General features: G+C 43.9%; 1 protein-coding gene across 1 annotated transcript in view; it reads right to left on the bottom strand.

Annotated features, from left to right (window-relative positions):
• Positions 1-12,734: 12,734 nt before the first annotated feature.
• LOC147880305 (serine/threonine-protein phosphatase BSL3-like) overlaps positions 12,735-26,682 on the bottom strand; it is a 50,884-nt gene continuing 36,936 nt past the window's right edge. Inside the window, exons 3-21 of the mRNA XM_087370585.1 lie at positions 25,557-25,635; positions 25,383-25,462; positions 25,188-25,288; positions 24,972-25,071; positions 23,809-23,878; positions 23,461-23,562; positions 23,154-23,235; positions 22,617-22,787; positions 20,464-20,656; positions 20,109-20,352; positions 19,819-19,989; positions 19,482-19,720; positions 15,217-15,301; positions 14,891-14,989; positions 14,577-14,776; positions 14,418-14,493; positions 13,878-14,013; positions 13,644-13,783; positions 12,735-13,406 (exon numbers count right to left, since the gene is read on the bottom strand). Coding sequence (XP_087226711.1) covers positions 13,323-13,406; positions 13,644-13,783; positions 13,878-14,013; positions 14,418-14,493; positions 14,577-14,776; positions 14,891-14,989; positions 15,217-15,301; positions 19,482-19,720; positions 19,819-19,989; positions 20,109-20,352; positions 20,464-20,656; positions 22,617-22,787; positions 23,154-23,235; positions 23,461-23,562; positions 23,809-23,878; positions 24,972-25,071; positions 25,188-25,288; positions 25,383-25,462; positions 25,557-25,635 — 2,452 coding nt within the window. The 3' untranslated portion in view covers positions 12,735-13,322. The remainder of the gene's footprint in view (positions 13,407-13,643; positions 13,784-13,877; positions 14,014-14,417; positions 14,494-14,576; positions 14,777-14,890; positions 14,990-15,216; positions 15,302-19,481; positions 19,721-19,818; positions 19,990-20,108; positions 20,353-20,463; positions 20,657-22,616; positions 22,788-23,153; positions 23,236-23,460; positions 23,563-23,808; positions 23,879-24,971; positions 25,072-25,187; positions 25,289-25,382; positions 25,463-25,556; positions 25,636-26,682) is intronic.

Genomic DNA, 26,682 nt, shown 5'->3' on the forward strand with positions numbered 1-26,682 from the left:
ACTTAGTCATTTGTGGTGTGCTTTCTAGCTATGCCCTCTCTCCTCATCTCCACTCCTCTCCTCTCCCCTCTTCATATTTTGTTATGGTATTAGAGCATGGTTCTGCCTTTCGGTGAGGCGCCATCCTTCTTGTGAGAGTGACTGAGAGATTGAGAGTTCTCTTGAGTGTTATCCGTGAGAGTCCACTTCCAGTGAGAAATCTTCATCCATTCTTTGATAGAAAATTTCCGCCCATTTGAGAGGAATTTTCATCCATTTGATTGAAAAAGCTTTCCATTCTATCATTGACAGATTGAGAGAGTTCCATGAGAGAGTTCAGAGAGATTCAATTAAGTAAGAGAGATTCTTGAGAGAAAGAGATAGATCTCTCTTTCGCCCACTCTATGAGAGAGTGTTCTCCCTTCGAGAGATTTATGAGAGATTTCTTAGTTTGTGAGAGAAATTGATTCTGAGAGAGTGTTCAATTTCTGAAATTTTCGTCTTCCCATTCGGAGAGAGAGATTTCCTTAGTGAATGAGATATTTCTGTGGAAGGTTGCTTTGTGAGAGAGCTTCTCAGACCTACAAGCACATGTCGACAAAGCTACGGCTTCAAGGCTCTAGGTGCAAATGCATTGACCCTAACTAAAGCATCCACCGGTGACCCGACATGCTTCCTCTACAAGGCGACTCCACAAGCTTCCTCCATCGCCACGGGCGGCACCTCAAACAATGACCTCACCTACCACCTCTCCAGCCTCGACTCAACAACACGCTTCAAGCTTGATACAGTGCCTAAAATAGCCTACACGGCTTCTAAGCGGCTCTCACAACTCCTTTGAGGCTTCAAGGGCCTCCTTCTCCAAACGAGCGACCTCACAGTATTCTGCAACGACAGAGTGCCAACCGGCTGTTCCACCACCATCTTCTACGTCAATGCTCCTCTACAATGATGAACGAGATCCACGAGCTTCAATACCTTATAGCAAGGCGGCCATGCCTCTAGCTGATCTACAATGCATCTCCTCCGGGCTATAGTGCCACAACTCCAGCAAACGACCACAACGCACCCAACGACCTGTTGAAGCGGCCCAATATCGAACCCAAGTGAAGAAAAGGTCGAACTCAGGTCGTGGGTAAATGCCAAAGAGCCTAAAAAGCTTGCCAAAGCAAGTAGTAGGAAATCGGGCTCAGAGACACTGATAAAGAAAGTAGTAGGAAATCGGGCTCGGAGACGCTGCTGAAGAAAAAGTAGAAAGTCACGAGTCACATAACAAAAATAAAAGATGAAGCAAAGATTCCCTTGGAGCCAGACATCTGTGATAGACAGTACGAGCAATATGTTGACGTGCTAGGAGCTGGCCAAAGGGAATAACACCTAGAAAAACCTTTAGACGAAGAGGAAGTTTGCAAAACCAAGTTGTTGCAATATTTTAGCCACCATCTCGGATTGAGATTCATAGAACAAAGCTAATTTTCCCAATGTGAACTCCAAGGGGGAGGTTGCAAAACCTTGTACAAACTGGTTGCTATGGAGACATCAACCAAGTGTAAAGGGTGAGTAGCAAAACCTTGGTGGTGTAAAGTCCAATCAGTAAGACCATAACTAAGCTCTAGCTTTGATACCGCTAAGAAACAATGAAGCATTTGGGAAAGATAGTGCCAAAGGGGTCGACATTGTAATATCTTTCTTATCAAACATCATTTGGGGCAAGAATAGCTGAATGTAGGTAGCCAAATTTGATTGTACAATATGAAGTCGAGCATGAAGAGGCCAAGTGGCTAGCTTCCAATATCCCAATTTCTTTTTAAGCTTGGCAAGCACCTAATCCATTTGTTGGCAATGAGTGATCTTCCATTCGAGGGGATAACCAAGATGACGAACAAGCTGATTGAGCAACACAATTTCCCCAGGCCATAGAGAGCTATGCCAATCTTTGGCATGCAAAGGTAGAAGCTTCAATTTTTGGAAGTTTAACAACAAGCCAGTAGCTATTCAATATAAGGATAGAGCACTCATGAGTTGCAAAAGGTATCTCTTTATAATCTTTGGCATGAAGAATGAATCATAGATGTAAGCTTGCACAATCATGGGATTTCTTCCGTGTATCTCCAAACCATGCAAAATATTAGTGGCCACAAGATGATCAATATAGCAAAGCATCAAAGGAGTGGCTAGTGCATAAATTAATCCACTAAGAGGGCATCCCTATCTCACTAAATGATATAAAGTCCACTGATCAAAAATATCTCCCGATAAAATGTTTGATGTTTGCTGTCAAAGTACAGCCAGTAGATAACATGTGGCATTCTATTTCCAAATCCCAAAGATTGCATGGTCTGCAAGATAAATTCCAATTGTATAGTATCGAAAGCTTTGGCAATGTTTACTTGCATAGCAAGAGTACATCTTGTTGAGTGTACTTTGCATATTCTATCCCAACACAAGCATTGGCAATATTATCAACGATGCGTTTACAAGGTACAAATCCATATCGGGTAGGATGTAGAATGATGTGTTTGCAAGGTACGAATCCATATCGGGTAGGATATAGAACATCAGGATGTAGAACAATGTGTTTGCAAGGTACGAATCTATATTGGGTAGGATGTAGAACATCATACAAAAAACCTTTTATTCTATCAACCACCATTTTGGCAACCACCTTATAAATGAATGGCATGAGTGTAATAGGCCGCTAGTCAGCAGATGACTCACAAATATGGGATCAACTTAAGCAACCCTTTCTTACAAGCGTTTGGCATTTGTTGATTCTGCCAGGAATTATTAATCATATGCAATAAAACATGTTTCAGGGCATCCCAATATGCTAGGAAAAGCTCCACTGCAAGACCATCCCAACCCAGGGACTTCCATTTACCACATGATTTTAAAGCATCAAGGAGCTCCCTTTCTTTGAAAGGTGCCTCAATATATAGAGCCTGGGTAGGAGTAATAATGGGAGAGACATGGTGTAATAACGTCCATCTTACAAAGAAAACATGCTGTGAATGAGACTCTAGATTGCCAAATTGTTGGGCAAAGTGATTGACACAAGCTTGAGTAAGGTGTGCCTACCCCGTTTGTCTTCTTAGGTATATTGGTGTCTGCCCACTCATCGTGAGGAGTGCATCAAGCTCAATCTTCCTTGAGGTGTCCAACAACCATCAAATGTTGAAACTGGACAAATATTCTGATCCTACCTTTTGTAATGCAAATTTTTGAAGAAATCTTTTGAGCCACCTTCATCTAAAAGACCCTTTTGTTTGGCTTTGTTTCCCATTTGGCAATTTTCCTGTGGTCATTCTTCTATAATTGGTCATTTTTATATGGTCCTTCCTCTGTAATTGTTGCTTAGCATGGCATAAGCATGCAAGATCAGACAGTGAAATCCCTGACATGGCCGAGTTCTATCAAATTTTGATACTCAACTTTGGCAACAACAACTGCTTTCCTTAGGTCATGTAGGTAGTTCTTCCCATGGTCACGAATTACCGATTGTATGGGAGCATGAAACGACAACCTCAACCATAATGAAGCAATGTCAAGACATTTTGGTGCTGAAGCACACCAAAGTATTGAGCAAAATGCAAGGGATGAACTTGTATTTGATAGAAACTAAGGTTTTCATTGAGCAAATACTAACATAATATTATAATGTAGGAGTAACATATTGGCAAAAAAATTCAAATTTTATTTTTTTAAATTTGAAAGTGTTGGTGAATTCTTTTTTTTTATTCCTTTCAAAATTTTGGGAAAAAAGTATCAAGCATTTAAAAAACTTTCACTAACAAAAAAACGAATATTAATAAATGGCACCATTTTTTATAATGGGCACAATCCAAAATGCATGAAATGATAACATTTAGGATTATATAGGGTAGAAAAACATAAAATAGCTCAAGGGTAATGAATACCCTTCAAATCACTTTAAAAAAAATCTCAAAGTCTAGTCAATATTAGAAAACATTAATTGTTACTTAAAAAGGAATTCAAGATCATGCATACATTTTCCACTACTTACTATGCTCGTGGTAATGGTGAAGACTGTAAGAAAACAATACAACGTCTGTGCTCAACAGATAACAGGATCTCGTATGCAAGAGAGAAAAGTAGATAGTATGGAGAATAAAAAATTTGATTACTATAAAACTGATACAATAGATGGTGCCGCCTCCCAGCCGTGCACTCCAGTGTGAGAAGCTTCGATGGCGTGCTAGAAACAATAGAGGACGGACGTTGGATGCTAAGGAATCAAGGTTGTTGTAGCTAATGATGAATATGGGCTTCATGGGCTTGCTCTTCTATAGCCACCAGTCGTACTTGGTTAGACCCAATTGGGAGACCGACCCAATCGGTGCAAAACGGCCAACTGGAGATCGGTCTCAAAATAGGTCACCGACCACACGTTAGAACCGTGGCGCAGAATAGAGTAACTGACTACGGTTTTTGTTCGCCATCCGAGATCATCTGGGGCTCCAAACGAGCCCCACAACCCGAGAGTGGGCTGCCTCGAGAAATGCTCCATCTACCCTTAGTGCGATCAGTCATGGGATGCCTTCCCGCATTTGCATGTAGCCTATTGGCAGTGTGCCAACTCTATCTGAAGCCATCCAGCCATCAGGCCACACATGGCCCCCATCTGGTGTCCAAACCAGGACCTACCGGATAACCAAGCTACTCAAATGCCTTCTCCTCATATGGGGGGCTTACAAGTAGAGTCAGCTGGTGCCTACATAGTTACACGAGAGAGGAGCATTGATATCTAACACCCCCCCTCAATGTCAACCCGCAAGTGAACTTACTTTTTCAGCCCAATGCCAAGTCGATGAAGATGCCTCTCCAGCAAGTCTCTTCCAAGAGCCTTCGTGAAGATGTCCGCAGCATTCTCTATAGTCGGATAGTACACCAAGTCGACCTCTCCATCCATGATGAGCTCACGTACAAAGTGATATTGAATCTCAATGTGTTATGTGCGAGGGTGGAACACAGGGTTCTTTGCAATTGCCATGCAACTCTGATTGTTACATGATAACTGTGTAGGCTTGTTCTACACTGCACCCATGTCCCCTAAAATCCTCCTCAACCACACTGCCTCACAAGAAGTAAAACATTGCTGATTTGTACTCGGCCTCGATAGAAGAAAGAGCAACTGTGGGTTGCTTCTTGTTGACCCATGACACAACTCCAGATCTAAGAGAAACAGTAATCTATCACTGATCTCCTGCTGTCCACGTCTCCTGCCCCAATCCGAGTCACAGAATCCCTACGAAGAGCTCTCTCTCTGCCCCACCACTCCTGGCGAATCTGAAGGGCTGCGAGCTGGCAAATCTGGCTGGACTCCTGCAAAGCCTGCGCCACCGACTCTACCAGATCCACGCACGCCCCAATTTCTGTCCCAAAGGCTACCGATCCTACTGTGCGCACCTCCTCCCTAGAGAAGATGGAATCGAGAATCCTGCACGAACGGGGAGGAAGGGACTGAGCTGCCGAGTCTAGTGATAAGAGCACAGGCGCGTGGTCGGAGAGTGTCGTCCCTTTCACTATACCCACCTGACCACCTCTGCTGATGGCCCAATCACTGAGATAAAATCTGTCCAGTCTCTCCAGGAGTCTGCCTCCTTCCCTGCGGAAGCCCCACGAGAAGTCCAAGCTCCCGTGCCATCGGCGGAAGGACAGGTCTCTCCAGTTGTCCCTACCTCCTGTCGCGAAGATAAAGGAGTCCCAAGTGGACTGCTCTGCCTGAGCTATACCTGTAAACTCTGGTCCTCTGCCCTGCTGGTCCTCCAAAGTCTCCAGATTGTTGAAGTCACCTCCAACAATCCATGAATCCATGTCTGGAAGAATCTATGTGAGTGTCCTCCAGAAAGTGGCTCTGCATCGGAGGTCTGTGGGTGCATAGATGTTGAGGATTCCTAGTTTGGAGCCCTCCAACTCTAGGCCAACCCAAAGTGCACGGCCTGGGATCAACGTACCATGACCAAAAACTCCCTGGGCAAACGACTCGCAAACGGAAGTACAGACACCGCCACTCCTCCCCTGTGCACCGATCGAGGGCTCCCAATAAGTGTGAGAGCGTCCAGGGAGGATCTTCCCGCAGCTATGGGAATGAGCCGCTGAAAGCTTATGCTCCTAGAGCAGGAGTATATCCAAGCGACCAATCACTACTCGCTGAAGTTCCTGTCTCAAGATGAGCTTCCTAGGACCACGGGTGCCAGCAGAATGAAACCCATTCACGTTCCAGGAGACAAGGTGTAAGCTTATGATGAGGACTGGTAGGCTGCGAACAACTGTTTGCTCGCGACAGATGTCGATGAAGAAGCTGACATTTCGGAATGAAGGCGCTGACGCTTTTGAGAGGGTTTGGAGGGGGAGGCGGGGTCGTCCTGCCCGTTCTTCAAAACTTTTAGCAAAGGCATGAGGCCTTTAGTGCCATGGACAAACGCTTTCTCGAGCCAACTCGAGATCTCTGAGGTAGTCATCCCGTAGAAGGCTCGGAGTTTCTGAGGAGTCCAGGCTCTGACATCCTGGGGAAGGGGCCACGACAGAGGGGGCCTGAGGATCACAATCAATCTGAAGCGCTTGGCGGCGCAACACCACCGCAGGCGCACGTCACCCTCGGACCACTGAGTCTCGAGAAGCTGTCCACCCGACGGGCCTATCCAGGAGCAAATCTGAGCATGCGTCTGCTCTCTAAGAGCCTCTCATACCGAGTCGTTTGTCCAAGTCTTGGTGCCGTCGCTGAGAAAGGTGAAAGCAAAGCTAGGGCCATCCCTCGGGGCCAAGGCTGCGATCTTCCCATCCGCCCCTTTACGGAGCAGGAAGATACTGATGTCGAGGCAAGCAGGGAAGGTCCCAAGGTCGGCCACATCCAAGTAATCCTAGGGACCAGATCTGTAGAAATCGCGAGGAAGCTCTCTCTCCTGAAGCTGAGGCCCGCCAGAGTCTGCAACTGAGGGGGTCGGGCTAGCAGACAGGGAAGACTGCTCCAGGGGTGGTGTAGACTCGGGGTGCCCTGCCTGGGGTGGGGAAGGGGAAGGAGGCTGAGGGGTAGGCAACTCAGACTCCACGGAAGCGACTAGCGGGGGGGCGGAGGAGGGGGAGTGGGGGCTACCCGCGGCTGAGGAACCATTGGTGCAGCTGACACTGCAAGAGAGCTGAGAGGGGCGGGGGAGCGGGGATGGGACTGAAACTGGGACTGGGGCTGAGTAGGAAGAGGAGGGGGCTGAAGAGGAAGAGGCGGAGGCTGATGCTGCAGGTCGGGAGGAGGGGGCTGTGGCTGGGGAAGGGGCTGGTGCTGAGTGGAAGGGGGTTGGGGAGCGGAAGAGAGGGGGACCTGAGGCTATGGAGGGCGGGCTACAGTCGAAGAAGAAGCTCTCCCAGGACCCTGGGGCGGCTACCTGTCAGGTCTCTGAGGCGCTGCTGCAAGTTGGGTAACCTCTGCCTCCTTGCCTTTGTCAGAAATCTTCTTATTCTTTCCTCTTTTCCTTCTGACCTCTGTCCAACCGCCAGCCACCTCTGGGGCTGCCTCTGCTCCTCCTGACGTGGCTGCCCTGGGGGGGAGGGAGGGGGGCGCGGGGGGGGGCGGGGGGGACCGAGAGGAGCTGGAGAATCGTGGACAAGCAGCAGCCAGGTGCCCAAAGCCGTGACACCTCAGGCACTGGCCTGGCTGTCCTGTGACTACCATGCTCTAAGTAATGCTGCCAGCATCTATCACGATCTCAATCACTGCAGGGAGAGTCGCAGGGTCTGCCACAGCCACACGGACTCGGGGCGCTCCTATCGCAGTAACCGCGTCGACGAAAGTGTCATGCATCACCCAACCAAAGTGGAAACCCAGGTTCCTGACTATCGGCCACAACTCAGCAGCAAGGCTTGGAAAAACTAGCGTCACTGGGTGGCGAGGTATGCGGAAACGAGCATCAAAGTCCGCTGCACTAAAACCACAGTACCAAGGGACTATCATGATGATCTTTCCATCCACAGATGTGGGGGAACCAGCAATCAGGTTGCTCGCAGCTTTCGCAGTGGAGAGTTTAAGCCAGAAGATGCCCCTTCCCATAAGGGCCACCTCCTCGATGTGACTGTCCTCTAGCATGAGAGTGGACTGGAGCCAGTCCCTGATAGCTGATCTGGAGGGAGAGTGTCCAATGACTCTGCCATAGACGGAAGTAAGGGCAAAGTCATTGGCAACCTGTTGTACCCGAGACGACTGTTGCTCTGTCAAGATCACGCGGTAGGCATCTGGAGAGGGAGGGTCTGGCTGGGCCTCCGGTTCCGAGCAGGAAGCCGCCATACCGCCAAGACAAACTGCGAGACCTCCGATGAAGAAGAGGCTGCCACCAAAAAGGAGAGGGAGATAGACGAGGGATGGAGCCTGGGTGTGACGGAAGAGGATGAGGCGAGATGAATCGAGGCGGGCGGGGGAAGCAGAGGCGAAGGCGGGGGCGGAGGCGGAAGGCGGAAGGGGGCGAAGGGCGGATGTCGAAGGCGAGAGCAGAGGGCGGAGGTCGAAGCGAGGGAGAGAGACGGCGGCGAAGGCGAGGGCGGGGGGCAGAGGGGGGAGGGGTGAAGGCGAGGGGCGAGGGCGGGGGGCGGAGGGGTAGAGGGAGGTGAAGGGCGAGGGCGGAGGGCGGGGGGGTGAAGGGCGAGGGGCAGGGCGGAAGGGCGGAGGGGCAAGGGGCGGAGGGGCAAGGGGTGAGGCGAGGGGCGGGGGCGTGGCGAGGGGCGAGGCGAGGCAGAGGGGCGAGACGAGGGGGCGAGGTGAGGGGCGGGCGGAGGGGCGAGGCGAGGGGCGGGGGGGTGAGGGCGAGGGGCGAGGCGAGAGGTGAGGCGAGGGGCGAAGGGCGGAGGGGCGAGGGGTGAGGGCGTGGAGGCGGGAAGAGGCGAGGGGTGAGGGTGTGCGGGTAAGGCGAGGGCGAGGGGGGCGAGGGAGAGGGAGAGAGGCGGAGGAGGGTAGGGAGGTAGAGGCTGCGGAAGGGAGGGAGGGGGGCTCGCAGGAGCTCTGGTAAGGCTCTTCAGAGATAGTTATGGGGTTTTACATTGACTAACTGTTGACTTGCCGCCAAACTATCTATGTCGACTTGCCATGATCAACTACACCTCATGTGAAATGGGTGCTCAACCATCCCCACCACTCCTTGCTCCTAATCGAGGTCAATGCTCTATGACCACATAGCAGTTAGCCTAATGTGGTGCTAACATCTCGTCTCAGCTATCTTTGCCCATGTCCTCATGGGCTGGCAGGGACTAGACGTTGCTCAAATGCGGATGTTGGAGGATTGAACCCACGTGGTCATTAATGCCTTCGTTGGGTGGGAGGCGAGGACGAATGGACTGTCGAGATGTCCTAACTTCATTTGTAGTTGGTGGCCAAGGAGGGGATCGTGGTGGTTCAATATGCCACCCCCTTAGTGCCCAAGGATATATGTTGCGGATGTCCACCAATGGGCGCTCGGGTTTAGCAAGCCAGTCCAATGTCCAGGCTTCAGCGACATCTGGTTCTTCAGATGGAACGTTGATTCCTAGCATCTCAAAATTAGTATGGTACCATTTCATCTGGTTGACTCACTCTTGCCACTTGATTCTCGATCCCTACACAAATTGTGTATATTATTGCACATAGATCGAGCCTTTATCACATGCATGTCGATTAGTTGCTCGAGTTCCCGTAAAAGTTTGCCGTAATAGATAGGTAAAAGTTTACCATAGTAGACGGGTAACTCGGCCATAGTAGGTTTGGGCAGTTGTAGTACTCAGGTGAGAATCAACTTGTGCTCGGTTTTGAAAAGTTTGTGCTACCTCTGAGCATGCTCCTCCACAAAATGGTTGAAATCCCAAATGCCTTATCATATACCGATATAATTGGCTGTACAGGATCCAAAATTTCTTGGTGGATGGAAGGTGTAGCAAACACTTCATTTGCCTCTGGCTACCAATAAACCCTGTAATGGATGGGCGTCTCCTCCCTACCTGAAATCCCTACCTGAAATATGCCACAAAATTTTTGTTCTTTGAGGGTTCCCTCATCACCGTTTCAGAGGTGCCCTCGCACAATTCCCCTCTGGCCTCTTCTCTTCATCCGGTTACTGAGTGGGCTACCTATCCTGATGTTTTGATACCTTCTCATCTTCCTTCTCTCCCTGTTCATCCTACTTTTGATCCTACTGGATATCATGTTGCGTATGATGCATGTTCATCTCAAATTATCTACGTAGAGGGCAATAGGAAACTTGAATGGTTATATCATGCACAATATTAGTTATGGCATAACGCATTGATTTTTTTAATTTACGTTCACTATTTCGAGTGTGAAGTAAGTTCACTTCTAATGTGACTATAGATGCATGTTTGCCTCAAATTCTTGATCCATAATGTAGTAGGAAACTTGAATGGTTATATCATGCACAATCTTAGTTATGGAATAATGCATTGACTTTTTAATTTATATCAATGATGTGTACTATTTTGTGTGGAGTTGCATTAATTTCCATGAAAGCCATGACATGCAAATTGAGAATTAGACGAAACTAGTTATGGTAAACGTGATTGATTTTTTCATTTTTAATAAAAGTGTTCGCTCGATCCATTGCCTCAATAATCCTCCCTTGTATTGCTTGCCATAAAGACACCCTTTGCAAAAGAACACAACCATTTAATGGAACAAGGATGGTAGAAATATGAATATTTTTTAATAATGTCTTTATTGTATGAACAAGGCTTCGATCAAATTCATACTTACGAAAAGAATAATTTAGACCATGGCTTGCAAGTTGTAACGATGTCCAGTATGTACCGAATGACCTTTTGTCATAATTTACCCATTTGAACTTAGTTTTTTTATGTTGCTTTTGTTATAACCTTGCTATTAATTGCAATTTACGTGTTCTAGGTTACCATATTCTTATGAATAAGAACTTGCACTCTATTGCTTGCAAGCACCCTTTGCTTCTAAAACTTGTCACGATTCAATCAAATAACCAAACTATTTACAGTTGCCATATTCTCATGAATAAGAACTCCCACTTGAAATCATCCTTTCTGAAATTGGAATTGCAACAAATTAACTTGTCGCAGTTGCAACATTTAAGCTTAGTTTCTTATGCCTATCTTTAAGCCTTTGCTACTTCTTGTAGTTTTACTAAAGTATTTTAGGTTGCATATTCGTGTGAATTAATCGCTTCTGTGCCTAAAACCTATTAATAAATTTATCTCATTTCAAGATCGCTAATTAACCTAAGCTAATTCAAGGGCATAAATCCTTTTGTCTATGCCTCTCCCTACCTCGCTTCCCTCTCCATCTCCACTTGCTTCTCCGTCCCTCGTCTCTCAACCTCTCCATTTCTCCACTCCCTCCCTCTGCTCCCTCCCCCTCCCACACTACCTCCTCCACCTCGCACTACCTCCTCCCTCCTCCACTACCTCCTCTCTCACAACCCTACTCACCTCTATCCCCTCCATCATCCCCCCCCCCCCCCCCTCTCTCTCTCCCCTCTCCCCCTTCCACCTCCCCTTTCCCTCACCCCACAACCAGGCTTGCTCCCTCTTTGCTCCTTCATAGCTCACGAGAGGTGACCAACAAAAACATCTCGAAGGTCGTGAAATTTTGACACGTAGCAAATTCAATTTGCAAATTTCACGACGCTTAGGCTAATCAAGCCTATGCCTCCCCCCTTCACATAAACAAATTAGTTAATAAGGGGTTTTTTTCTTGCTAGGGGGACCTACATGCATTCCATTTATTTTGAACCTTGGCACTTACATGCATTCCATCTATTTGAACCTTGGCACTTCTTTGAAATTCCATCTTTGCAACCAATGCAACTTCGTTGTACTATGCATTACACAACTTTTTTCCTCTTATCTATGATATTATCTTGCTAAGATTTGCCAATTTTGTAGAAGGGACCCATACACAAGTATAGATTTTGCCGCTAGGAAATGATATCAAAATTCCATAGCCCTGACATGAAATTGATATTTTGCAAGAGATCCCACATCTTTCTTCTAATAAGGAGCAGCTTGGAACTTCATTCCCATGCACAAAGCTTGATATTGCAAAACCCTAATGTCTAATCAATGATATCTTGCACTTTGATGCTTAAAAATGTGACCTAACTTTCAACAAGAAATTACCTTTGACAATAAGAACAATTGGTTGAAGATTAGAACCCAAACAAACCAAAAAATACCAAGAGAACTCCAAGTGATTCTGAAACAAATAATAACTTTGCATTAAAGCATTAACTTAGTGCTTTCAAAAGATCAAAATATTTTAAAATTTTAAAAAATGTTGACCCCTCCAAGCATTGTGTGGCAACAATGTTGAGCTTGGATAAGTCCATCATCCTAAACTTGTCATGTACTAAGGAAAAATGGACCATTCAATAGAAATAAACTCTTGGGAGAGAATATTAGTTTTATGAAGCACCCTCAAATATTCCCTTGATGGTAATTTACTATAGTCTATCCTTGATGGTAATTTACTATAGTCTATAATAATACCTTTAAAACCATTATAGAATATTTTTAATCGAATGTCGGCTTGCGATACATCCTGGTTCCTCGACACTCTTTTGATGCTGCAATAACACGTAGCAACAAAGTGTTTTGGGAGTTCAAGGAATCCATTTGCAGATGGCAATTGATGGATGCGATACTGCGTTTATCCAACAATAAATTAGAGGCTATTAAGGAATGCATAAACAATACTCTAGTAGTTCCTTGGAATTATTTAAACCCGCAAGGCAGTTCTCTACTATTATCTGCCCAGAAAAGAAATGCTGAAGGTGGCCATACACAAGGTGGCAAAACATTATTCACCTACATCTTGCAAGAGCTTCACGTATTGCAGCTTTCACAAATGGAGGAAAAGACAGTTACAAGCAAGACTTTCCTATTTGAAATAAACGACAGCAGCAGGTGGTGGATCCTCTATTACAGTATGAACAAAATGAACTGTATTTTTTTCAGCACTGTGGAATAGTTCTCTGCCCTTCCATGCTCTCACTGGGGGAGGGAAATAATAGCAAGACCATCACCAGATGAACAGAATAGAAGGTGGAGTCCCAGGTGAAAGGTCTTCTATATTAATTGTTTCATTATAAACCAACAAATAAAGGAATCAATACCAATATAACCACAATGCACCGCTTCCATGACGAGATTGCTCACAATGCCATCTTACACTCTCATTCGGCCGATTCCTTTACAATCCAACCCCCCCAATTTTAAGAATAAAGGCTGCCATGGTAACCATGCGCTGCTTGCTAGCCATGCAACCTGCACGAATCCAAGAACATTCTTGGACAAAGTAATGTACAATATCCAAACACAGCTTGGCCTTAGATCCAAGCCAAAGAGCTACGATCATTAGCCGTATGAGGTCGCCCTCGAGTTGGTGTCGGTGGTCTTTGCACATTCAGTTCCTGTAAATGAGAACGTTTTGAGCATAAGCAATCTCACTCGCAATCTCTCTCCCCAGCGCTCCCCCTCCCGCTACCCTTCCCTCTCCCTCACCTTCCTTTTCCCTTTTCCCCTCCTGTTATTTTATTGTAAGTCCTAGTACAGTATTTCCTTGACTATCCAATAAAGTCAGGCATTCATCCCACCTTATCTAAAAACCCAGAGTAGCACAAACGATACTGGGAGATCAAGAATTATACCTGCATCCAAGTTTCCTCAAGATATCCATCAGAAGACAATTCTGGAGATGCCACAATAGGAGGAATAGGGTGAATAAGTTTCGGTACAACCACTAGATCTCTGCCTAGAACAAGTATTGCTCCTGCATTGTTCGCAGTTCCTGAGAAGTATTCAATCTAGTCAAATAATAAGCTGCAAGCTCGGCTTACCAGTCTTCATTGAGCCTTTATAAGAACAGCTACAAGTTTACCTACCACAGTAATTGGTAGCAGAAAACAACGTTATTAGATGGCCTTGCGCAAAACGTTCAAATCCATCCATAACACACTCGTGAGCTCTCACTATCATCTGCAAGTTGTTATTTTTGCAAAATGCAAGCACACGATCTGGCTGTAAACAGGAACAATAAATAGATGTGAAGGGACTGCCCTCGGCAAAGCCAACTATGAGAGCAAGACAAAAGACAAGTTCCAATTAGAATTCCAACAATTGATCTGGCTTAAAAAATTATTGGTACGAATGCAGAGACAGGTTGCAATAAATAGAATGGGTTTTTATGAGCATTGCAAAGACAAATGAAACCCTTGTGGAGCAAAATTTTAAGGGACAGGCAAGCTTAGGTCATGTTGGATAGCTTGGAGGACTGTCGAGATAAGACTTTGATAGTACAACAATGAATGGATATCATGGAAGGAAAAGGTTTCCATACATGCACCCCAAATGTCACCTGGTAGTACAACAATGAATGGATTTTTCTCTGAAAATCATGAAAGGAAAGGTTTCCATATACGCACCCCAAATGTCACCAAACCAGGACCTCGAGGATTTGGGCGAAGCCCTTCCACGCTATCATTTTCTGTTGGATCGGACCTAAACAGACAGAATAGGATCATTCCTGAGCAACGACAGAATAATTCTTCATATTCCAAGTCACATATAAAAATGCATATTACCATAACAGGTCCATGAGAACAACAGATCCAGCATCCATGGTTATGGGCCGTTGTATGCTTTCAATTTGAGAGATATAATTTATTGATCTTCCGATTCCTCCATGCATACATATAATTCTCTGTTCTATCAGTGCTGCCAGTGGCAGCATATTGAAAAGCACATTAAACCTGTGCCATGCCCATATGCCATCCCTCTCACCCTGTCCATATTAGCACCATCAACAAGAACTGAGTGACTTTGAATGAAATCGAATCCCCCCCATGTTTTCATGAATCAAAACATGATATGCAATAAGAGTTCCCAAGAACCGTACCATCCGTTCAATGCATTCAATACGGAATCCAAAGAGGGCATTGATGTCAGCGGCTTCATGGTTACCACGAATCAGGTGCACATGCTCAGGGTGTTCAATCTGCAATAAGCAGGCATGTAATGAGACAACACAGGATATATCTAGATGAATCCAGAAACCTGCCAGGCCATGAGGTTAAAAATCGTTCTCTATAAATAAAGCAAACAGTGCGGTTTTAACCTCATGACCATCACCCATGAGGTTAAAAATCATGAAGCTCATCACGCATAGCATGGAATAGCTACAGAGCAGGCACGTCCCTCAGTCAAGGCAATCTGAAATCTCACCTTCAGAGCAAGTAGCAGAGTAATTGTTTCCAAGCTATGCTGTCCTCTATCCACATAATCACCTAGGAAAAGGTAGTCAATATACCTGGCAAAAAAGCATGCCAGCCATGTCAGATTGAAGTTTAACTTTTGATAACGTTCTAAAGGAAAAAGGCACACAGTTCTTGTCACATTAACCCAACAGTGATGCATTAAAACATTCTAAATTATAGAAGACTAATGAGATTTTACAAAATAGAAAGACTTTCAACTAACATTTTGACAATTTCCTTTAATGCTTACAGAAGTGATCAGAGATTCTGTACTCTGCATGTCAGGAGCCTGCCCAAATATGCACATTACTAGGCTTTTTCACGCAATACTTGAAACTAGAAACTATAGCAGTGTCAAGGCAACCACCAGAGTAAAATCGCAGCGGGGACAAAAGTGACGCTTTTCGCAACAGAAGTCCTTCCTGAGAACGACGAAGAGCGACGGTCAGCCGGCTTTGATACCAATTTGTGAGAAATGGAAGCACGGTCCACTACAGTGGAGGAGAAACGACTCGGTGGACTGTTGTATTGAGAATTAGAATACAGGATAGTACAAGGGTATATAACCCTGAAATCCTAGGGTTTAACCCTAACTCGGGTTAAGATCCATTCAACAACTAAATCAACCACTAATTGTGGTTAAAGGGGGGGGGCAATGACGGAAAAAGTGTCCCTTACCTTATTACTAACCTAGCATTGACCACTACCTTACTATTTCCAACACGATTCCTAGAGTCATGATGAACAATCTAGGAAGTATTTATGTCAAATCCCTCAGCTCCACCCACTAAGTGAATAGATCCAAAGACAGTACAAAAGTAGAGAAGAAATGATTGGGCACTCGAAGTACAGAAGTATAGGAAGAAAGGATTGGGCACTCAAATGTGTGAGAGCCATAAGTTTCCAAAATGAATAAGGGCCAAAAATAGAAAATTAAGAGGCAATAAGAGAGAGAACATAGATTCGTACTGAGACGAGCTCCGCTCAAGTGCTTCTATATGTGTGGAGACATGCGGGGGCAAACTAGGCCAATGAAAACACTTCGCATTTCGACAATGGAGGGCAAATATGTCCCTGAAAATTCAAAATTCGCATTAGCATTCGTTGTAGTCTTCCCGAATTTTAGCTTAAGTTAATGGGTTGCCAAAGGTTTATTGGTGGCTTAATATTTCCAAGGCTAAGGTCATGGTTTATGAAGTGGTTGAATGGCGTCTCGCTTCTCTCGAGGTGGCAACGGTTGCAGTTTGCCACCCATTTCTGCAACGGCTGCAACCCGACTCTTGCTTGGCCGAGATGAGTCACCCCCTCTCTACTCTTGCAACCTTCTACACGTGCCTAGCCAAGACGAATCACCCCTTCTCAACTCCTCCTGTGCATGGGCCAAGATGGCACTATGAGAAGCTCTAGAGCAGCCTATAAACAAACCCAATGCGGCATTTGCTTCCAGGTAAAGAAGCGTTATGTATCAAAACTTTAGCGGCTGGAATTTTTGTTCTATTGCATGAGAAAATATCGTTTTGATGCTAGTTGATCATCAAATTACTATCCATGGCGAGCTGAATCCTTGGAGAGTTTTTTTGCAAGCTGCTACATTGCTGCTTGGTGTCGCCTGCATATTCGAGAAAGGCAAAATGGTCCTCCTGCCCGGGCTGATCGACGCTTCTTTGTTTTTTGTGGCTGTCCAGCTGCTACAACCGCGGATGATATATGTGTATAACTTATAAGTGCCAACGCAAACTTTAGAAGATGGATGGGGTTAGCTTTGGCTCGTTGGCAACGACAGATGGCCATGGCAGTGGAACGAGAAGGTGGAGAAATTGACTGAAGGGTTAGCATTAGACCAAGGTTTGGTTATGGATTAGGTTAGCATTGCATTAGGTTAAGGGTTGTCCTAGGTTAAAGCTAGCTCGGTGACGTTAGGGGTTAATCAAGCATTCTACTTAATACCTTCGCAAAGGTATGTAGCAATATGGTTTGATGTAAATTGTAGATTTTGAAGTTGCAGATTAAATTGATTTGTTAGCATGTGATTTTTTTTAACATTTTTTAAAAAATATTGGCTTTGGAATCATCTTGATCGGGCATTCGAATCGAAAGTTACAATTTTTTATGCAAAGTAGAGCCACTATGATTGTGATCAAGCAATTGAGTTTTCATGTACTGAGATCCAATTACAATATCAATCAATGCATCCTCATCTTGATCTTTTGAGAAATTTTTGCAAACCTTTGCTTAGTTCTATTCAGCTATCACTTGAAAATAGCTCCTTTGGTAACAAAGGGAATGTGACAGGCCTAGTGTGCACATCACGCATGTGAGCTTTTGTATGACTTGTTATTACATGACTTGCCAACCTGACCACCAGCCACCTTCATCAGCAAGTCAAGTACACTAGTCATCTTTTGTTACAATGATCTCACAATTTGAAATTCCATGGTCTTCAACACGAGTCCTTCACCATCTTCACCTTAGATATGCGGGCCATAGCTAACATGTTCTATAGTGCTCAAGAAATCACCATAGGAGATGGGATCATGAAAGCTAGTTCATGTTCCACGTGTGGAATTATGAGTCCATAGTCTATTCACTTCATTACAGGACCACCCTTGCGCCTCCACCAAATCTGTGATCAACGTGCTATATGAGACGAAGATGTTTCGCACAACGTGGGATTTCCGTACCACCTATCAAGTCATATTCTAACCCCTTCATACTAAGCATTCGAAGTGAACCTTAGTTTAACGAGGTCAAAATAAGATTACTTAGTGTATGCTCTAGAATCATATATTCTTTGAGTTTTTCTTTTAGAATCTAAAGTACTACCCGCAGCACTCACACACATATTATATAGAACACTTTAAGATCTAACTTTTGGTTGAAATTTGAAGGAAAATTTTCCGAGTTTTCTAGCTATGTTGTTACCTTAGCAAGCCTAGGCTAATTTATGTGTTTTGGGTCTACTAACATTAATCGGTCATGTGTCAACATTTTTAAGAACTGACGATTTGCAAGAAGATCCTTTCACAATCATGGACTGGTTTGTTTCTTGAGCTATTTGGGTTGGATCTTGCTTCAACTATATTCTCTAGTTTGGCAGTGTGGTGAATGATTATTGCTTCTACAATTGGTTTGAAGTGGATTTTCTATAGTCGTTTGATTGATATTGATGCTACCGCAAGTGAGGTGCATGTGACAAGCCTCTGTGTGGACGTTTTTACTCTCAGCCAGTGCTAAATGCTGAAATCTCGCTCCATGGACAGATTTCTCCAATCAGATTTTGTTATTTGGACTCTTGTACCACGGAGCAATCACAATAAACGGTGAATTGTTATCTTCCAGATTTGGTTCCATTCGGGATTGTATTTACAAACCAAGCATCATTGGAATAAAGAATATATCAGAGTTTAGCCCTGGTAGGGGGTGGTCCACATTCACATCCCATGCAGTATGAATGTTTCTTTATTCCATTATTTCTATAAAACCCATCTTCTTGCTAGTATGAATGTTTCTTTATTCCATTATTTCTATAAACCCCATCTTCTTGCTTTAAAAGTTTGAGGTTATTGTGGCTTAAATTATATTTCGCTTCGTGTGGGTGTGTGGATTTGTATGTCTGAGAGCATATGTTTATACTATGATCTACACCCGCTAATGACGTCCGTGGGGATGTCATAGTAGCTAGTCCCTGCTATGCCTGATGGAGTTTATGGTTTTCAACCTTATGAGTGACTATCCTGAGATTGAAACTGCACTATGTTTTGTTTTTAGAGGATAAGTTTGGGCATGTTCTTGGACTCATCTAGGTATATATTTAGTTTTGTGGCTATCTATTTTCTAAGTGTTACTTTTGAGTAAATCACTAGAAATCGTGCTCTTGTATAAGCTCCACTCTGACAATCCCCTTTGTTTTGGTCCGATTAAACAGAATTACAGGGCTAAGCAAGATTGCATGAATACAGCCAACACGTGGAGATGGCCTCATGGACCAATTTGGCCATACTCATTCCAAAGGGGTATTGTGTGCTGTCCTTTAGGGGGCTCGACTATTTTATAGGGAAATCTCACTCTGATAGGAATGTCTCAGATAAAACAGAAAAGGGAGTTCTAAAACTACGAACTATTAACGATGCTGCACGAGCCTTACAGTCAACTTGAAGGTACATAAGAAATTTTGATCATTTGCTTCATACTGATATATCAACAATCCAACAAGAGTGCTCCAGAAAAACTCACGTTATATCTCCTGCAGTTGAGGGGAATCCGTACTCATCAAATAATCGCATCAAATCACCAAATTGACCATGTAGATCACCAAAGATTTTCAGAGGGGCTCTCAACTTTAATACAGTAGGCTCCCGTTGGAATATTTGTTCAGCAGTGTCACAGAGCTCAGCAACATCATTGGCATCCAAGAAAAATTGCCGTCTCACAGGAGGCTTCCAACCACGAGGCAATAGCAAGTGGGAGATTATCTGCAGTTTGAAGAAAGAAGTTTAAGAGCCTCAATCTGGTTTGACAAGTATTTACAACTCCCTCATGACATACAGAAATTGAATGTAGATAGGTGCACCTTCTTGTGCAGTCCCCTAGTGGACATCTGTCTGTCCAATAACCTCTTTGCAGCATTACCGCCATCTGTAGTACCATAGCTTACTCGGCGTCCTTCATTCTCAAACTGATCTAGAGAAAGCTGTCTGACCAAACCTCCTAGGGCACCTCCTGGCTCTTGAGCAACAACTACCTGCCATTATCCAAAAACATCAATTTATTAACAGCGACCTGTCGTCATCACAAAACATCAATTTCTTCAATAGCAAAACGCCACAGAGTCAACTAAATGGAGAGACTGAAGAATCTTACCGCTCGGTGGTGTAATCGAACATCGGAATTCGGTGACAAAGGCTCACTCAATGGCATAGCTGTTGCTTCTATTCCATTGGAATCAATAACAGTAGAAATTTCTGCTTCACTCATCGATTGATCTGCATCCTTATCTGTCTTACCCGAAGCTGCTGCTCTTGCTGCCGCAGCTGCATATGCTGCACTCATTGCCTCAGCTTCAGCTATCGAAGCTTTCAGTAATACATCTTCTCCCCTTGGCATCCTGTATAGTGGATCCAGATATCTCATGTTATACCAGTGTCAAAGCATCAGCCCATACAACCAACCAAAAAACGGCACTTTTGGGGAAGAAAAACAGAGGTATGGTACAAACCGTTGTGCTCTGTCAGCACTTAAATCCATAGGATCCCCATTGGCTGAAGCTACCACAGGTCTCCGCATAGTGACTTCCCTGTTGGAGTCTGCTATTGCATGGCTTTCCGGCATAGTCCCCAAGTAAGGAACTGGTGATGCGGTCTCTAGTGCTGGTAAGTCTTCTGCTACTAGAAAATCATCTAGCAGTATTTCTGTAAAAAAATTTGCCAAGATCAGCCCAGTATAATTACATCTGTTATTTCAAAAACAAGTACAACTTTAGAGGTTGACTAAACGTGTAAGAGATTCATTTCTTTTGTTGCCTCTGTGAATAGATTAAGAACGTTTGTTGTCCATGAAGATCAACTGAAAGAATGAAATACATTGCTTCCTTAACATCTGAGGAGACTGACATGATCTTCAACACCCCCCCCCCAAAAAAGGAAGGAAAGAAACTCTATTTTCCTTATAAAGATAACATTAGGAAAGGGCTGCATGGAATTGTATTGTTTCGAATCAGAAAGTTGGCCCTACACAGCAACATGATCAAAGACATGTGCCAAGCAAATCACTGGATGTCGACTAGGGTGGCTTCATGGACTAAGCAAATCACTGGATGTCGACTAGGGCGGATTAAGGACTTTCTTTATAGATATAAGGCATACCCTTCACCATTGAGGTCTATTTAACCAGTTTTGTCATGCCAAGTGCACACAGCCAGCAGGAGAATGTATTTACAAATAGGCGCTCATTTTTGGTGTTCAAATGAGACCAACCTTTGCTTCATTAAAATACGGACAGAATTTTGATGAATTGACACGGCTCCATGATGTCCTATCACAAAGTAGTTTGTTGCCTATAGCTGCGTTTTCAGAAATCGCATCCTGACCTGTTAGCTAATACATGTTAATATCTCACAAACCTTTACTAATGTCCATTCTTGGATTGCCACTTCTCCATTTGATTAATTTTACAGTTCTCACGTAAAAGAGGTTTTCTTAGATCTCTAATTACATAACCATGGATATACATCGGCAGCAATCTTGATTCCCAGTGAATTTACTCAGAGATGTAACCAGGTAGAGCTGCTCTAACTGTGTCTCTCCATAGATGAGGTAGCTGAACGGTCCCATATGGCTTCTTATAAATTGCCTTTAAAGATATCTGCTCAACCCAACCAATGAGCCAGGAATTTCTCACCAAATGTGGGCATCTGAGGGATTCTCTCTGCTCACAACACACCTCTGGAACGGCAAAGATAGCACCCAAAGGAATACAAAGGGTCTGAACGATAGAAACTGAAAGAGAACGTGGATGCAAAAGAGACCACAGCACCACAGCACAATATCAGAATTGAAACATAGCTTTATTTTTCATGAAAAACAAAATGCAAGTTGTCCCAACATCAAATATATGCACTTGAATAGACCTTAAATGGAGGTGATCTTAAACATCATCCCCCCTTTATTGACTTCCAAGGCAAAGAAAACTTGTATCATTCATCATTTCATCAACTAAATTATCAAAATCTGTAAACTTGTGTATGACCTCACTATAAAGCATCATCTTGACATTGTGGCCTTCAATCTAAGGACTCAAGTTCCAAAGAACCTCTTAAGTGCAGTAGAGCACGAGTACGGCGGAGTGGCTCTTTATTGACCTATTAGCAGGCCTGTCAGCTGTTGATGTGGACTTTTTTATGATTTAGGAGCAATCAGATTTCAGCAGATACTTCAACCGCAAACAAAATGAACGTCATATTGCATATCACATATCATTGGAAATGTTTAGGCAGAACTGTACAATGCTGCAATCTAAATGCACACATTTGCAAATCCAAGACCAAATGGGGGCCTTACTTCCTCCATTCTAGCCAGTGGTAGGCACAAGTGTTCCCATGGGCCCAAGCACTGAGCTTATAATGGATAGACTCCCTCCTCTATAGTACATTATCAGAAGCCCTCGCTGCAGCATACACTTACTGAACAGGCCCAAAGCTCCCCGTCCAGATCAATGAGAGTTACGCTTTGCTCACCTCAGATGCACAAGGCAGTGTTGCTTGTGCTCCTCAATTCCCGTGTCGATTGTGTGAGCACGCTTTTATGGCACTAAAACTATGTCCAGCTTATATCACAACAGAAGTTGAAGAAGAAAGAGATCTGACAACATTACCTCCCCTAAGCCCACCATAGAGGTAAACATTGCTGCCTATGGCAGCTGCTGCATGCCGGCATCTCCTTGTGGACTCCACATAAGCATCTGCATCAGAGCTTGTTCTGCTGATTCTTGGGCTTGTGACTATTCCGTTGCGATCAAGCCAGACTGCAGCATTTGTGTCCAAAACTGCAGTTTTATAATTACTTGTGAGAATTGGCCATCAAACTAGATGCAGATGTCTGGAAACAAAAATACAAAGAAACCTTCACTGCTATTTTTATACAGATATTTGTTATGTTTGCATGTGTGTGCATAATGGTATGCACTATATCATCATAACTCTTCAAAAGCTTGGGCATAGGTCATCAGCAACTTTGATTCCAATAATTTCTAACAAGATATTAAATTCAACATGATAGCAGCAATGAATGCAAAAAGATTTGTTGCTTTAGCCAGCCGCATGAGCAAAATAAGGAGAAGGAAGCAGATGTGGGGGACAACCTCTGGAAATTCCAAGGCATGAACGAATAAACAAGTTCAAAATTAATTTACCAGCAGCACTTGCAGATCCTTCAACCATTCTGCCCCCTCGAAGAGAACCACCAGACACATGAAGTCTCAAGTCAACAAAAACCTACATTCCCGCAGCCAAACCAAGAAAAAAAAGTGAGCAGGAAACTGCAACAGTAGGAAAGTTGTGTTTGGTAAAAAAGAAGTTTGTGTACCCCTTCCATAGAATCTGAGCAGAAAAAATATAATACTCATAGGCATTTTACCCTCAAAACTTCCCTCACACGCTACCAATCAGCAAATGATGTCACAATGACACACTATACAGCTACAAAAAATAGAGATATACAGCTGCATGCTGGTATCGTGGTGAAGGAGCAACTCCAGGAGCACGAGCCCATTCCCAGCGCCCATCCCGATGTTTAATCAAGGCAAATGCGCTGTCAAGAGGCTGCATAGGATAACACTTTTATGACCCAAGTGACCAGGCATACTTTGCAGCTATATACTTACAAATGTCAGTCACAAGCACCAATGCAGCGGTGCACCAGAATTCCCATACAAAAATATTTTATCCTATCGACAGCAACAATACAATTCCTATCTCTAGGTTATGCAATGGATCAAACCACACTAAGTACATGAAAACGATCCTTTTATACAAGCATAACTTGAAACAGGAACAACAGTTTCATACCACACCACTGGCATCTCTTCCACCACAAAGCAGAAGTAGACCATCTGCACGTGCACTAGCTGTCGCATACCTGCCACCACAACATACTTGTGAACTTTTAATGATCATGAGAAGAAACAAAGCTATTATGGAGAAAAAAAAAACACAAAAGTGATGGTTGCACTGGTGAATAATTTGAATCATTGACCGTTTGGTCACCATAAGCAAGGTATGTATACATACAGCATTGAAGATACAACATACACATACACATACACATACACACGCATGCACGCACATACACATATATGAATCCAGGAACATGCCCAAACTCGTCCTCTGGAAATGCAATCAATAGTGCAGTTTCAATGTCATGACAGTCACTCACTAGGATTAAAACCATAGAATCCATCATGCATACCACAGACAACTCTTATAACATCTCCATCAACATCATCAGCACTCATATACATATCCCCACACCCATGCACCTCCTTTGTACTAAGTTCCTATCAGCACTACAGACGTTAGGGAAGACTTGGCGGTGGCCAAGGATAGAAGCTACAACTGGTTATAGCATTTCATTGTAGTCTCTCACAAATAGGCATTTCTAAGGAGATGCTTAGAAAGGGCATATACCTAGATGATAGAAAGGGCAGATGCTTGAAAGGTCAGATGATAGAGCAACAAACCACCTAAGATATAAAGAATTTATCACAATATTGACAGGCCACAACATGGACAGAACTTGACAAGGTAATATTTACTTGTCTGCTAATACAACGAGAGCATATATCTAGATGAATCCAGGAATATGACCAAATTCACCCTCTGAAAACACAACAAATTGTGCATTTTCAATCTCGTGATTGTCACTCACAAGGTTAAAAACCATCAACTCCATCACACATAGCAGGGACTAGCTACTATGACATCCCACCAACATCATCAGCATTGGGTGTAGACCATAGTATAACAAAAGCTCTCACACATACATATAACCCCATAAAGCACCTCGAAGGATGATGATGCCACTCTACTCCAAGAAAAGTAGCACTGTTCATGATACGTGAAATGTAAGCATACCCACTTGGAACATAGTTACAGTAAAAAACCACTCGATGAAACTCTGGATCAATAGACACTAAAGGAAAAGTGGGGGGAAGATAAGATAGAAGAGTTACATGCAAGGAGGTAAGCAATCCCCTTCTGGTTCCAGTCTCCTCCATTCATAAGGCTTGGTTGCTGTGTCCAGGGACCATGCATCAGCGAGAGATTTTTTCCCTGCATCACACTTCGCAGATATCAAACCTGGGTATTGCAGATTGCTTTATCATTTGAAATTGCTACTTGAGAAAAGAAGAACATTTCAATTGGCTGCCATGTGTTCTAAAACTAACCATCATTTCCACCAATGGCAACAAGATATCTCTGTTGAACCAGAGCCATAACATGACCGTATCGAGGTCCTGGGCCCTGCCCCTGCCCCTGCACCACCACTCTAAGAGCAACAAGGAAAGCACCTAGACCTATCAGAACTGCATTACATTGTGACCATAATCAAAATCCGTACACAAACCTTGAACAATAAAGACCTGTGCCACTTTGCTTTTGTATGTGTCAAGTCAAGTACATGTAGGTCTTCTGTTGAATGTCCAGCAGGTCCAATGCCCCCCTGTAAGAAAACCAAAGTAAATTCAACTGAAAATTTGCAAGCTTCCCAGCCAGCTGCACCATTTCCAACTACTCAAGATATGCCTCTGAACTACCTGTATTACCACCATAGTGCCAACTGCCGTGGCAGCATGCGCTGCACGTGGAGAAGGAAATTCTCCAGCTGGATGCAACCTGCAAGCAAAAGCATACAAGACACAATCATTATACAGAGTGTATTGTGAGGGAACCAACTTAAACTTAAGTGTTACACACATTCTCCATATGCCAACAAAGCTGGACCACAGGGGACAGCCAGGCCATCTTGACCGTGCATACAAGCAGCAGACTAACATAGTAACATGGAAAACCATCACTTGAGAAAGATTGTGTATAGTGGCTTTATTGGCCCTACGTACACCAAAATCAGTTGGAGGTGCAACATTTCACCACCTCTATACAGTCTACAAAAGTGTTCATACATTTTTGAAAGAAAACATATGAAGATATAGATCAGTTTAAGGAGGCAGAGGATCAACATGGAAAGAAAACCAAAGCCTGGGCAACAATCGTGTTGAGGAATCTCTCTCTCAAGGCTTCAAAAACTATTTCAATCATGATGGACAAGGGAGACAAAAACAACTGCCTGCACTTAGCAACAAAAACAGAGTAGCAAAACGCAAAAAGCGGCACATGGCACATTGCAGGCTCAAAGGCTGAAAACACTCTTGCAAACCTCAGCCTATCTCATTTAGAAAACTTGCAGAGGCAATAAGAAATCGTACCACCTAGATGGTTTTTCAAAAGAAGGTTTACCAAGCGTAAAAATGGTATTACAGTGCCACCACAAAAGGCAAGAAAGTATTCAGACACTAATTGAAGACTTTGAAAGATTCTGAATTCCAAGAGCCCATTCCATCATAGAAAGCCCTAGATCGTGCATATTACTTAATAAGACCAGGATATATCCACTCTCATAAACTGACTTTTTTTTTTTTTAATGAAAAGAGTTATGATGTCTGCAAGAGGCCGAAAAGGCCTATGGAACCAAAATCTAAAATACACCTCTACCATATATTCTGAAAGGAAACTATCAAAATATATTGGAAAGGAGACACATCTCATCTCATGGAGATTGTGAGTGAGCTGGGTTAGAATCCCTAGGGTCGTTCCTGTCTCCAAGACAGTCCACAATCTGCATTTGTCGCCCACCAATCTGCTCTGCTGATCTTGATTGTGGAT

The sequence above is a fragment of the Dipteris shenzhenensis genome, chromosome 32 (genome assembly GCF_047967505.1).
Source record: "Dipteris shenzhenensis isolate YYH24624 ecotype China chromosome 32, Dip_SZ_1.0, whole genome shotgun sequence".
In the NCBI taxonomy this organism is placed as follows: Eukaryota; Viridiplantae; Streptophyta; class Polypodiopsida; order Gleicheniales; family Dipteridaceae; genus Dipteris; species Dipteris shenzhenensis.